At 41.8% G+C, this 12681-nt stretch overlaps 1 protein-coding gene across 1 annotated transcript; it reads right to left on the reverse strand.

Annotated features, from left to right (window-relative positions):
* Nucleotides 1–933: 933 nt before the first annotated feature.
* On the reverse strand, nt 934–9834 carry LOC127631374 (forkhead box protein N1-like). Its single transcript, XM_052109473.1, has 8 exons — nt 9706–9834; nt 8562–8879; nt 7954–8061; nt 7362–7486; nt 5508–5604; nt 2310–2517; nt 1474–1929; nt 934–1208 (listed from the first exon to the last, which is right to left on the reverse strand). The coding sequence occupies exons 1-8, from the start codon at nt 9832–9834 to the stop codon at nt 934–936; spliced, it is 1716 nt and encodes a 571-aa protein (XP_051965433.1).
* Nucleotides 9835–12681: the final 2847 nt, after the last annotated feature.

Raw genomic sequence — 12681 nt, forward strand, 5'->3', positions numbered from 1 at the left:
TTCAGAATCACTTCCCTTTTGCCTTTAGGAAGGAGAACGCACTTCTATCACTTTCAGATTTGAATCTATGATCATGTCAATTTGTGTTATTTACTGTGTATTATCATCCTGTTATTTATATTTACATACATTGTTTATTTTTAACTATCCCTTTTGAGGATTGGTTCTGCACAAGCTCCATTTTGGAGTTGAAAATTCTGACACACTTAAAGCATTATTTGATGTACATGGATAGAAATTACATTGATATATTGACATATTGTGGCATCTGCTTACAGAGAGCCCAGTAAAAATCAGGAGTGCTGTTTTATCTTGCTATAGTGCTTTTCAATATTTATTGTTTAGATGGCAAATGCAAACACAGAAATCAATACTGACAAAGAAACACATTCATCACAGCAATTCCAAAATTACTAATTGAATCTAATTGAAATCTTACCAGCTGAAACATTGGAAAGATCATGGGTTTAAACAATAATACTTGCAGAAAAGCAAACACTGTTACCAATGAAGACATTGTGCATTATCAATTTAGTCCACATTGAAGTGACTCACTTTGAAGTGATTTAGAGAATAGTAAATGTTTACAGAACGTTTTGGAATTACCAAAATTCCAAAAAGAATTTATATAAAGTGATAATATATTGTGATGATAGATTTTAGGTAAAAATGTTTTACCCAAGCACTTTAAAAGTAACACTTTTCAAAATTTCAAATATATGAAAAAAGAAATTATTCCAGTGGTTCTTAACTGGTTTTCCTTGTATTATTATTATTATTATAATTATTTATTAAGCCAGTAATTCAGCAGACAAAACGCATTGTGGTTTGACGTAGACACTTTCTCCTCAAGTGAACCAGTATTTAATGTAGTCTGTGTTTTTCATGGTTTTCTTTTGAAAGTTAATAAGCCAATACATGTTTTGCTTATCCTCATAGCAGAGGGATGGGAGTGTTTCCTGAGTAAGAGTGGAGGCCTGGCATGCCGTCTGTGACTGCGAAAGCAGTTGTGTGGAGCCCATTGAGGTATAGCTTAGAAACACTGCCCTGAACCCCACCTTCAGTCCCCACTGTCCCCACCTCCACAGCAGACTGGCCATAGATCCCCACGCTGTTGTCTGGAGTTGGACTGAGGGAGGGGTATGTGTCCATGACTACCAGTGAATCTGGAGCAAGGCTGTCATTCCTTAGCTCTTCCCAAAGATATCCTTAACACAAAGATGAAAAATACTGCATGAGCCACAATTTTATCCAAAGCAACACACACAAACACAATGGCTCAATCTGTGGTGTGAGTTTGAGGCAGGAATATGCGTATGTGATGGAATGTACAGAGTTTAAATCTAAAGTGTGTAATTTTTCTGCCACTAGTGTCACCAAAAATTATATTTTGCAATTAAATATTTTATTGAATAATAATAATAATCATCATTAATACATTTTATTTAAATATAATTAATTAGTTACACATACCATGTAATTGTAGGTCTGTGAGGCTGGGATTTAATGCATCAACATCATTGAATTCTCCCTCCAGTAGAAGTTCATGAATGCCCCCTGCAGCACTGTGACTGCCCTGCAGGGCAGTGCTGTAGTTTGGTGAGGTGTGTGCTGGTAAATTAGAGTCCAGGTTGCCAGTTCTGGAGGGATGCCCAATGCTGGGCAGCTGGGTGACAGGAGAGTAGTATGAGGAACCTAAAGAGTCTGGGGATATGTATGGGGGAGGTGGTGGGACAGTTTGAGAGTGTAAGTGGCTGTAGAGAGGCTTCTGATGCAGGACAATGGTCTCATGGACAGATGGCTGCCTATAGGATGTATGCATGCCAACTCTTTCTGGCTGCGAGTGTATGTGACTGCTTGATAAACTGAAGTAAGCACCAAGAGTCTTCTGCTTCTCGGGTATCTCCCCAAGCAGACGTTCCAACTCCTCTGAAATAAAAAGCATAATTTAATATTTCATAATGTTTTGTCCCTTCCTCTTTATTGAAATAGGGTAATGTATAATTCTAAAATTATATATTTTTTAAAGTCAGGCAGACGTTCTACCATTTCTTTGAATGAATACAATCTAGTTCCATGCAATTAGACCAACATAACAGTTTGGAGCAATGCAACGGAGCATATATTGTAAGTTTCCAATACATTAACAGGAACATGCAATAAAAATAAAAAAAATGTGTTTTAACATAGACTTGTTTGTGATGGATGTACACATCAGGGTTTAGGTGTCCCAAATTACCCATATTCATACTACTATTATTTGCAAGCTGCTTTATTCATGGCAAGTGGCAGTTGCATCCTCTGCCCACCTGGTCGTGCCATGCTCCTTTGTACAGTAAGAGGGTCTTTAAGTCTCCACTTGTATAGATCCTCCTGCATCTTCTCTACCTTTGCTGGGTTCAGGCCCCACAGACAGCCCTTTCGAAAGGAGTTCCCTTTCTTATTCTCCACTTTCTCAAAGCATTTGTTCAGTGAGAGGTTGTGTCGAACAGAGTTCTTCCAGCCATCGGGTGCTGTCTGAGAAACCAAAAATGGAATCTGAGGCTCAAAGAATAACATGAAGCAAAACAGTCCATCCACCCTTTGATCCAGCCATCCATCTATCTATCTATCTATCATAATGTCTAAGCTACTGTTGGTGTTCATGGCTGTCAAAAAATATTTTTAGTAAAATATTTTTAGTAAAATCATTTCTTAGAATATAGTGCACACGTTGTAGTGACTACTTTTACAGTACTTATATTTTATCCTCTCTTTTTGTGTTCCACAAAAAAAAAAAAAAAGGTAATGGTGTGAAACATCATGAGTGTGGAGTGAATGACAGTATTTACATTTTGAATTCAATCATTTCTTTAAGTGTTCAAAGCGTACCTTCTGAAGAACATCCACTGGTTAACTTTAATCAACTTAAATTTAGAACAGAACCTGTAAGTGTTGGTCACTACAACCAGATTCAACAGCAAAAAAAAACGTGATGCATAAAGTGAAACAGGACCCATTCCATCACTTTAACACAAACACCTTCAGTTTTATTAAGCAGCCTAATACTGTTCTTAAAACAAATTGCTTCCTAACAACAATTTCTTCAGTAAAATCATCAGAAGTTATGATGATGACTACAGGTCTTTATGATTACCTGATGAGCCAAAACAGTCATATAATAAATCCCTTTACTAACAAAGCCCCAGCAGGAGGATGATGATCCAAATCATGAGGCATATGAGATCATACGTTATATGTGTTACGACTCAGAAGAGTGCAGACGAGGAGTGAGGATCTACACGCAGTTTTTGAAAAAATTAACAAAGACAAACGACTGTTAAACACAGGAACAAAAAACATCCACGATGGGAAACCAAAATATAAACAAGAGGGACATCCACGAAGGGTACGGGCAGGAACACATGCAGGAACAGATATTACCTGAACATTTAACAACCGACAAAGACTGAACAAACAACAGGGCTTAAATACTAGCACAAGCAGAGACTGGTAAGAAGTTGCCCTCTTCCTTCCCTTTCTTCTTTAGCCAGCAGGGAGCGTGGTCCTGGTGACAGTCGAGGCTACAGGTGCTGGCTCTGGCACGGTCGAAGCTTCAGGCGCTGGCTCTGGCGCTCAGGCATGCATGAGCTCTGGTTCGCGGAACGTGGAAGGCGCTGGCTCTGGAAGGTTCTGAGGACGGAGCCGTGGAAGGCGGAGACTGGAGAGCGGAGGCCTTTCTTCTCCTCCTCCTCCTCCGGCTCTGGGACGGACGAGGCTGGCAACGCTGGCTCTGGGACGGACGAGGCTTCCAGCGCGTCGGCCGTGGCAGGCGTGGGCTCGTTGGCCGTGGCAGGTGTGGGCTTGTTGGCTCATTGGCCATGGCAGGCATGAAGGGACGAGCCATGGAAGGCTGGGGGGGTGACCACTGTGGGAGGAGAGGTAAAGCCCTCTTCTTCTATGCCCACAGTGAATGGTGAGCCACAAACTTGACGGAGGCGGAGCCGTGGAAGGCTCGAGAGGTGGAGCCCTGGGGGGGGCTCGAGAGGTGGAGCCATGGAAGGCTTGAGAAGCGGAGCCCTGGAAGGCTCGAGGATGACCTCAGAGGACTTGAGCACTAGCAGAGACTGGGAAGAAGGTGCCCTCTTCCTTCCCTTTCTTCTTTGGCCAGCAGGGAGCATTGTCCTGGTGACAGTCGAGGCTACAGGTGCTGGCTCTGGCTCTAGGACGGTCGAGGCTGCAGGTGCTGGCTCTGGGATGGTCGAGGCTGCAGGCGCTGGCTCGCTGACCGCGGCATGCGTGAGCTCTGGTTCGCGGAATGTGGAAGGCGCAGCTCTGGAAGGTTCGGAGGACGGAGCCGTGGAAGGCGGAGACTGGATAGCGTGAGGCCTTTCCTCTCTCCTCCTCCTCCTCCTCCTGGCGGATGAGGCTGTGAACGCTGGCTCTGGGATGGACGAGGCTGGCAGCGCTGGCTCTGGGACTGACAAGGCTTCCAGCGCGTCGTCCGTGGCAGGCGCTCGCTGGCGTGGCAGTGGGCATGGCTGTGGCGTGGCAAGCGTGGCTCGCTGGCGTGGCAGGCATGAAGGACGAGCCATGGAAGGCTGGGGGGTGACCACTGTGGGAGGAGAGGTAAAGCCCTCTTCTTCTATGCCCACAGTGAACGGCGAGCCGCAAACTTGCAGAGTCTCTTCCACAAAGTCGAGGAGTGTCCAGCGAGGAGTTGCCGGTGGCAACAGCTCCCTTAGCGAACTATGGAGACTTGCCCTGAAGAACACCACCAAGGAATATTCTGGGAAGTCCGCTACATTTTCCAGCTCTAGAAACTCACGAATGTGATTCTCCACTGGACGGTCCTCTTGCTTGAGGCAGAGAAGTCTGTAGTTTGCCTGTTGAACTGCTAGATCCATAAGCGTGGTCGGTTGTTCTGTTATGACTCAGACGATGGCAGACGAGGAGTGAGGATCTACACGCAGTTTATTTGAAAAAATTAACAAAGACAAACGACTGGTAAACACAGGAACAAACAAAACATCCACGATGGGAAACCAAAATATAAACAAGAGCAACAAAATGTAAACAAGAGCAACAAAATGTAAACAAGAGCAACAAAATGTAAACAAGAGGAACATCCACGAAGGGTACGGGCAGGAACACATACAGGAACAGACATTACCTGAACATTTAACAACCAACAAAGACTGAACAAACAACAGGGCTTAAATACACAAAGGATAATGACACACAGGTGAGAACAATAGCATTGGCAGTGATGAGGGCAGGGAATTATGGGAAGTGTAGTCCAGAACAGATGACAAGGGATAAACACAGGGCAAACAACAGGGGATCGTGACAATATGTCTGCTGAAATGCTGCTCTGGAAAACAACTCTTTTTGTATACTGTATTTGTAACATTAATCATGCACATGCTGCCCTTTGCCAGGATCCTCCTCCAAGATGTTAGAAATTCATTGCAGATCAATGTACATTAGATGTAGAAGCTATCCTGAGATGTGATAATGAAGCTCACCTTAAAATAGGGGAAATGTTTTGTCACGAAGCTGTAGATCTCACTTACTGGCAGACTGCCTGTCTTGCTGTTCCTCAGTGCCAGGAAAATGAGAATACTACAAAGAAACAGTCAACATCCAAATGAAACAAGACATTGTGTTATGGTGGTTTGGTTTAATTTCCACTTTGTTTTGGTTAAAATGTATGTTTGATGTGTGTGCGCGTGCGTGCGTGCTCTAAGTCCTCGTGGTGGTATTTTCTAATTTGTTTATTTGTATTTTTTACATTTAAGTATTTATTATTCATGAAATAATAAATATCATATTCCATCCATTTTCAATAGCCTCTTATCCTATGCAGGCTCGTGGGTAGGGTTGGACCATATTCTAGCTGTCTCAGGGAAACACATGTGGCCAGTCCATCACAGGATTAATAGACACAGACAAACACATTCACACTCTCACTCACACTTACAGACAATTTAGGGTCTCCAAATCACTTGACCTGCATGTCTTTGGATTGTGGGGGAAACCAGAGCACCCAGAGGAAACCCCCATTAGCACGGACTCAAACCAGTGACCTTCTTCCTGTGAGGCACCAGTGCTACTCACTGAGCCGCCGTGCCGCCCAAATATATTGTATATATTAAATATTGTTTAATATTTGCTTTTTCATAGTCCATCCATCCATCCATCTTCAACCGCTTATCCGAAGTCGGGTCGCGGGGGCAGCTGCTCCAGCAGGGGGCCCCAAACTTCCCTATCCCGAGCCACATTAACCAGCTCTGACTGGGCTGACCTCGAGATGCTCCCAGGCCAGTGTGGAGATGTAATCTCTCCACCTAGTCCTGGGTCTTCCCCGAGGCCTCCTCCCAGCTGGACATGCCTGAAACACCTCCCTAGGGAGGCGGCCAGGGGCATCCTTACCAGATGCCCAAACCACCTCAACTGACTCCTTTCAACGCAAAGGAGCAGCTGCTCTACTCCAAGCTCCTCACGGATGACTGAGCTCCTCACCCTATCTCTAAGGGAGAAGCCCGCCACCCTTCTGAGGAAGCCCATTTCGGCCGCTTGTACTCGCGACCTAGTTCTTTCGGGTCATGACCCAACCTTCATGACCATAGGTGAGGGTAGGAACAAAAATTGATCGGTAGATCGAGAGCTTTGCCTTCGGCTCAGCTCTCTTTTCGCGGACAACGGTGCGATAGAGCTGAGTGCAATACCCCCTGCTGCCCCGACTCTCCGCCAACCTCCCGCCTCCATTGTCCCTCACTCGTGAACAAGACCCCGAGGTACTTGAACTCCTTCACTTGGGGCAAAACCTCATTCCCTACCTGGAGTACGCACTCCATCGGTTTCCTGCTGAGAACCATGGCCTCAGATTTAGAGGTGCTAATCCTCATCCCAGCTGCTTCACACTCGACCGCCGCTTATCCAGTGAGAGCTGAAGGTCACGGACCGATGATGACATGAAGACAACATCATCTGCAAAAGCAGTGATGAGATCCCCAGCCCACCTAATCAAGCACACCTTCCCCACCTCGACCACGCCGATATCCTGTCCATGAATATCACAAACAGGATTGGTGACAAAGCTTATCCTTGGCGGAGACCAACCCCCACATGGAATGAACTCGACTTTGTGCCGAGGACCCAGACACAGCCCTCGCTTTGGACGCACAGGATTGGATCGCCCTAAGAAGGGACCCCCCACCCCTGCATCTCCCAGCAGCACCTCCCACAGTCTCTCCCGGGGACCCGGTCATACGCTTCTCCAGATCCACAAAACACATGTAGACCGGATGGGTTTTTCATAGTTATAATCATAATTAATATTTTTTCACTTAGGACAAGTGGAAAGTACATACACTTACCTATAAGAGTAGACAGGTTTAGGGTAGAGTGGCTGTGCACTGTCCTGAGATGTTTGTGAAGAGAGGTTGTGGTCAAGGTAATTAGAGATGCTGTATATTCCTCTTGAAGAGCACACACCAGAAAACTGAAGATGGTACATAAAAACACACAAACACATGCACATTAAAGCCCAAGCCAAATTAAAATAGTTGCCTTTAATTTAAAAAGAGTATGTTCATTAATTTGATTGTTAGATAACGTGAAATGTTTCTTACAATAAGCCTAATATTTTTGCTTGTTATAATTTTTTTTAATAATGTCATAAATGCCCATGTTCAACAACAGTGTGGCTTTGTTCTTTGTCAGTCTGGGGATCATGTATCAGAATTGCCTGCCAATGTTTTGACAATGAGCATACTGTAACATGGAAATAAAACATCTATTGATCTCTTTTTTTACCTTCTAACACATGCCAAGGTTAACATGCATGAGTCATACTGACGTTCTTACACATAAAATACATAATTTTGACTTTTTACACATAATTGTGTGCCATCAAAAATAAATAAACAATGTAAGCATTCTTTTTCTCTTACCCTCTGTCTATCTCACCTGATGTTGTAGAGGGCTGATGGGGCTGTATGTCTGATGGGTAACCGATGTGTAACTGGGAGGTTCCTCAGAGCTCATCTGTGGCTCATTGTAGGGCTGTTGAGTTCCCTGCCCCAGAGCAGACCATGAGTTACTTAGTTCTGACATATCACAAGTTTATGCTTCTTTAGACAGTGTAATAAAGACATCTGTAGGCACATCTGCCTGGCAAGTCTTGTTTCCATGTCTTTTGGCCCTGACTGCTGTTAAGAATTTAAAGAGTCTTCATGGGGTAAATTTTATCTTGATTTTAATTAGTTACATTTTTTACATCTTTAAAAAAATATATTACATTATTTTTTCATTATCAATTTTTACTTTTTCAGTTTCAATTGTATTTTTCTTCTTCTCTTTTTTTCACTTCTTCTAATTATATGTTTAGAATATTTAGACATTTAATTATTTTAAGAGATTTGATAAAACTCACCCACCCCTTCAAAGCACAAATAGGGACAAATTCCTATTTTATCATTGGGGCCTTTTATCATATTTTTTTCATATGCAACTGTGACAAACTTCCAATTTCTGTCTAAACCTCTAAGGACACCTTCACAGTTCCTCAGTCTTACCATGAAACTGGTGGTCTCCACACTGTTACTTAATGAAGTCCAAGAGGATTGTTCCTCTGATCCATCACCTGTGGTCAGTTTTCCAGACAATCCAGCCCCCCTGAGAAAACTAAAGGCATGAACTTCTGGGACGGCCCTTTCACTGCACTGGCGGCTGTATGGATGAAAGTGCCTGTTCTCTACCAGGCCAGGTTCCTGTCCAACAGGACTCCCGTTTACACTGTGTCTACGAAAGCGCTCCGCAATAGCACTCTTCTGCCTGTAGGGGACGCTTTCGGAGTACGGTGCAAATCCCTCCCCAATGTTGCTTTGTTTACACTAAAAGTGGAGCAAAATAATTTATTGCAAAAACAAAACTAATATAATTAAAAATAATAAATATACCGTACATATTAGCAGACCACTGTGATTTTGACCTGAACAATACTTAAGTATTTATTAATCTTAGTTAATGTTACTTTCAACAAATATTAATACATATTTAAAATGAAAGATTGTGTTAACATTAGTTTACGCACTATGAACTAACAATGAACAATTGTGTTTTTATTAACATTAACAAAGATTAATAAATGATGTAACATATATGTTGTTAATTGTTTGTTCATGTTACCTAATGCATTAACTAATGTTAACAAATGGACCCTTGTTTTAAAGTGAATTGTAAAAAACATATTCAATGCAAAGAAAGGTTGCATTTTTACTTCTAATTTATGCACTAAAATAAATCAGGTTTTCCAAGTGGAAATGCAGTAGCATGTAAAGAGCTTTGATCTGCTAAAGAATCTATTGAGACATTTAAATTTATATACAGCTTTCCCTAGAGGCCATAATTAATAAATATTAAATCAAAAGGGTTTGATGTAAAGGCCGGTTTAAATACATCTATTTCTGCCCCAGGGTCTTATGTTCTTGAATGGTGCCTTATGCAGAGGTTCATGTCCTCATCAAATGGTAATAATTGTGACAATGTACAGTTATGAGAACAGCTGGTGGGTGGCAGTTTCTAAGAAGCGGCAACTACAGAACAGTCTGAACAGATGGTATACAAGTTAGAATATATCTATATAGCTATCTGTTACACAAGTTGTCTTAAAAACTGTACAATTAATACCAAAAAATCTTAAAAACACATTTAAAATACCTGTGATTCTGGCATCTGAAAGCAGGGTGTCCCTAGATGGTCAAAGGAGTGTAGTTGTCCTGGAGAATGTACTGGTGAGCTACTGTTGCTTGTGGATGGGAAAGACTGGCCCTCGGGCTCAGAGGACATTCTCCTTGCAACCTACCTCTTCAAAATAGCACATTATATGTTAGGTTTTAGCCCTTTTTTATTTCACAACATCTCAAAGAATTTTGCCATTACAATTGGTAACAGCAATTTGTGTATCTGTCATTCTGATTTATTTATTCCTGCAACATTGCTGTATGGTTAATTTGGTGTTAAATACATATATAATAACAACAACAAAAATAATTGCTTTGTCAGAAACACATTAACAAACACAAATGCAAATTAAAAAAATAGGAATAAAAAAACCTAAAATCTTTTTATACAATTGTTTTATAGAAGTATTTTTAAGTTACACCTATAAACCTATGTATTTTACACTGTTCCTAAAACAAAACAATAAATGGGATTTCAAGATTTTTTAAAAAAAAGTCATTTTAAAATACTTATGAAATGCCAAATGTTACTGGAAATAAAAAAGGAAGGTTTTTGTTGTTGAAGAAAACATAAAAAACTGTTTTCAGTCAATTCAGTCAAATTATTCTTTGAAACCAGAAAATAATAAAATAATATAGGTCTGCAGTTCCCTACCAATTAATTAAAAAAAATTTTTTCAAGGATCACAGGTGCATTTTATAGGTCAGTTGGAATAAAGTTGCTGAAAATTACAGATTGATTTGTTACTGTAATACTGCTAATCACATGCTAATCATGCACTTTGCATGGAATAAAGTCCTCTAAAATTATCTAAAAGTTCAGAAATTGAACTTCGTTTGACAGCAATAAATAATGCGTGTGCAGCTTTTGAACAACTCAAGGTAAAGCCATTTTTCCAACCAAACAGGTATCAAAAAGGATCATTTAATGTTTGATTTTGTTTTTTTACATGTATGGGGAGAGTGGGACACACACTAATCCGGGGCTAGTTGTAACACAAGTTCTTTAAACGTTTCCACACACGCTGGTATGACGAAACGTCATTTGTTTACTTGTTGCCGTATCAACACTGTGTAGATTTTCAAAAATGCAGTAATTTTTAAAACTTTGTAAGATAAAAGTTCATTTTAAAGTAGCAAAAGTAAAAATTCACATGAATGTACATTTTCATCTCTGATTTTACTGTTTATTTAAAATGAGGTAAACTTGGAATCATTTTAATCTCCAATCTTTTAGCAAGTATTTTACATAGGCTAGTCTTTTAATTCTCAGACAGCCAGCAGAAGTTACCAGCCATGTTTAAATACCAGTTGCGCCAACGGGGCACATTGTAACACTGCGTTATAATGTTCCCCAATTACAAAAAACTATATGCAATTCCATGAATTTAATGTCAGCTGTCAAAATGATTGCTATATTACTTTTATTGACATGAAAATATTTTTTATCTTCTAGGCTTTTTAATTTGATCAGAGGAAGTTGTTAGAGGGGGATTTTAAACTGTTATATGGTCTTGTTACAACATGCCCCAGGTAGATTGCGAAAAAAGTATTTGCTGTATTCATGAAACAAGAGCACATATGTGTAATAGACGTATGAAATTTATGTGAAAAAAGAAAAATACATCGAACCCCAAATACATTTACCATGGCAGGCTTTTTTTTTCTTTTCTTTTTGAAAGCTAATTTTAAGAAACTTTAACTAGGGCTAGATGTGCTGTGATTAAGTCTGTTAATCCTTTGTAGCCTGTAGTTACATTAATTGCTACACAAGATATATAGACTACTTGTGAAAAATTAAAATGCTGCTCCTAAAGAAAATCACCAGAATTAAATGCTTTAGTGCTTGCAAGGCTGGCACCAGGATGTCGTAAAAGTCAAAGATTCTCTGCGAGAAACATAATCATAAAACTCTTAAACAGATGAGCATCTCCACCTGAGACAACACATGCTGCCAATTAAGGACCATCCATCCATCCATCCATCCATCCATCCATCTTCAACCGCTTATCCGAAGTCGGGTCGCGGGGGCAGCTGCTCCAGCAGGGGGCCCCAAACTTCCCTATCCCGAGCCACATTAACTAGCTCTGACTGGGCGACCCCGAGGCGTTCCCAGGCCAGTGTGGAGATGTAATCTCTCCACCTAGTCCTGGGTCTTCCCCGAGGCCTCCTCCCAGCTGGACGTGCCTGAAACACCTCCCTAGGGAGGCGGCCAGGGGCATCCTTACCAGATGCCCAAACCACCTCAACTGACTCCTTTCAACGCCAAGGAGCAGCGGCTCTACTCCAAGCTCCTCACGGATGACTGAGCTCCTCACCCTATCTCTAAGGGAGAAGCCCGCCACCCTTCTGAGGAAGCCCATTTCGGCCGCTTGTACTCGCGACCTAGTTCTTTCGGGTCATGACCCAACCTTCATGACCATAGGTGAGGGTAGGAACAAAAATTGACCGGTAGATCGAGAGCTTTGCCTTCGGCTCAGCTCTCTTTTCGTGACAACGGTGCGATAGAGCGAGTGCAATACCGCCCCTGCTGCCCCGACTCTCCGGCCAACCTCCCGCTCACATTGTCCCCTCACTCGTGAACAAGACCCCGAGGTACTTGAACTCCTTCACTTGGGGCAAAACCTCATTCCCTACCTGGAGTACGCACTCCATCGGTTTCCTGCTGAGAACCAATTAAGGACCATAAAACACAAATCTCACACCTGACCTCTATCTCACCTCAGGCCAATTTAGGCCTGTTCTAGTAAAACTCACTCACATCTGCTTTCTCTCTCACCCCCTCCCTTTAAAGACATAAAGTTATGACTTATCCTGTTCTGTAATGTAAAGGGTTTTTCTGGTCATACATGTTTGGTGTAATTCAAAAAGTCTCAGTGCGACTGGTATAATGGTTTATTTCCCATGTTGATAAAACCAATGGTAATATAGTTATAAGGTCTTTGCCAAATGC

The sequence above is a fragment of the Xyrauchen texanus genome, chromosome 38, assembly GCF_025860055.1.
Source record: "Xyrauchen texanus isolate HMW12.3.18 chromosome 38, RBS_HiC_50CHRs, whole genome shotgun sequence".
Taxonomy (NCBI): domain Eukaryota; kingdom Metazoa; phylum Chordata; class Actinopteri; order Cypriniformes; family Catostomidae; genus Xyrauchen; species Xyrauchen texanus.

Bases quoted from the DNA above. Each gene is read 5' to 3' on its own strand.
- LOC127631374 (XM_052109473.1), bottom strand. From the start codon at position 9,834: ATGTCCTCTGAGCCCGAGGGCCAGTCTTTCCCATCCACAAGCAACAGT. The intron at 8,062-8,561 runs GTAAGACTGAGG...GCTCTGGGGCAG, and splicing joins TGGAGACCACCAGTTTCATG to GGAACTCAACAGCCCTACAA. The intron at 2,518-5,507 runs GTGAGCTTCATT...TTGGTTTCTCAG, and splicing joins AACATTTCCCCTATTTTAAG to ACAGCACCCGATGGCTGGAA.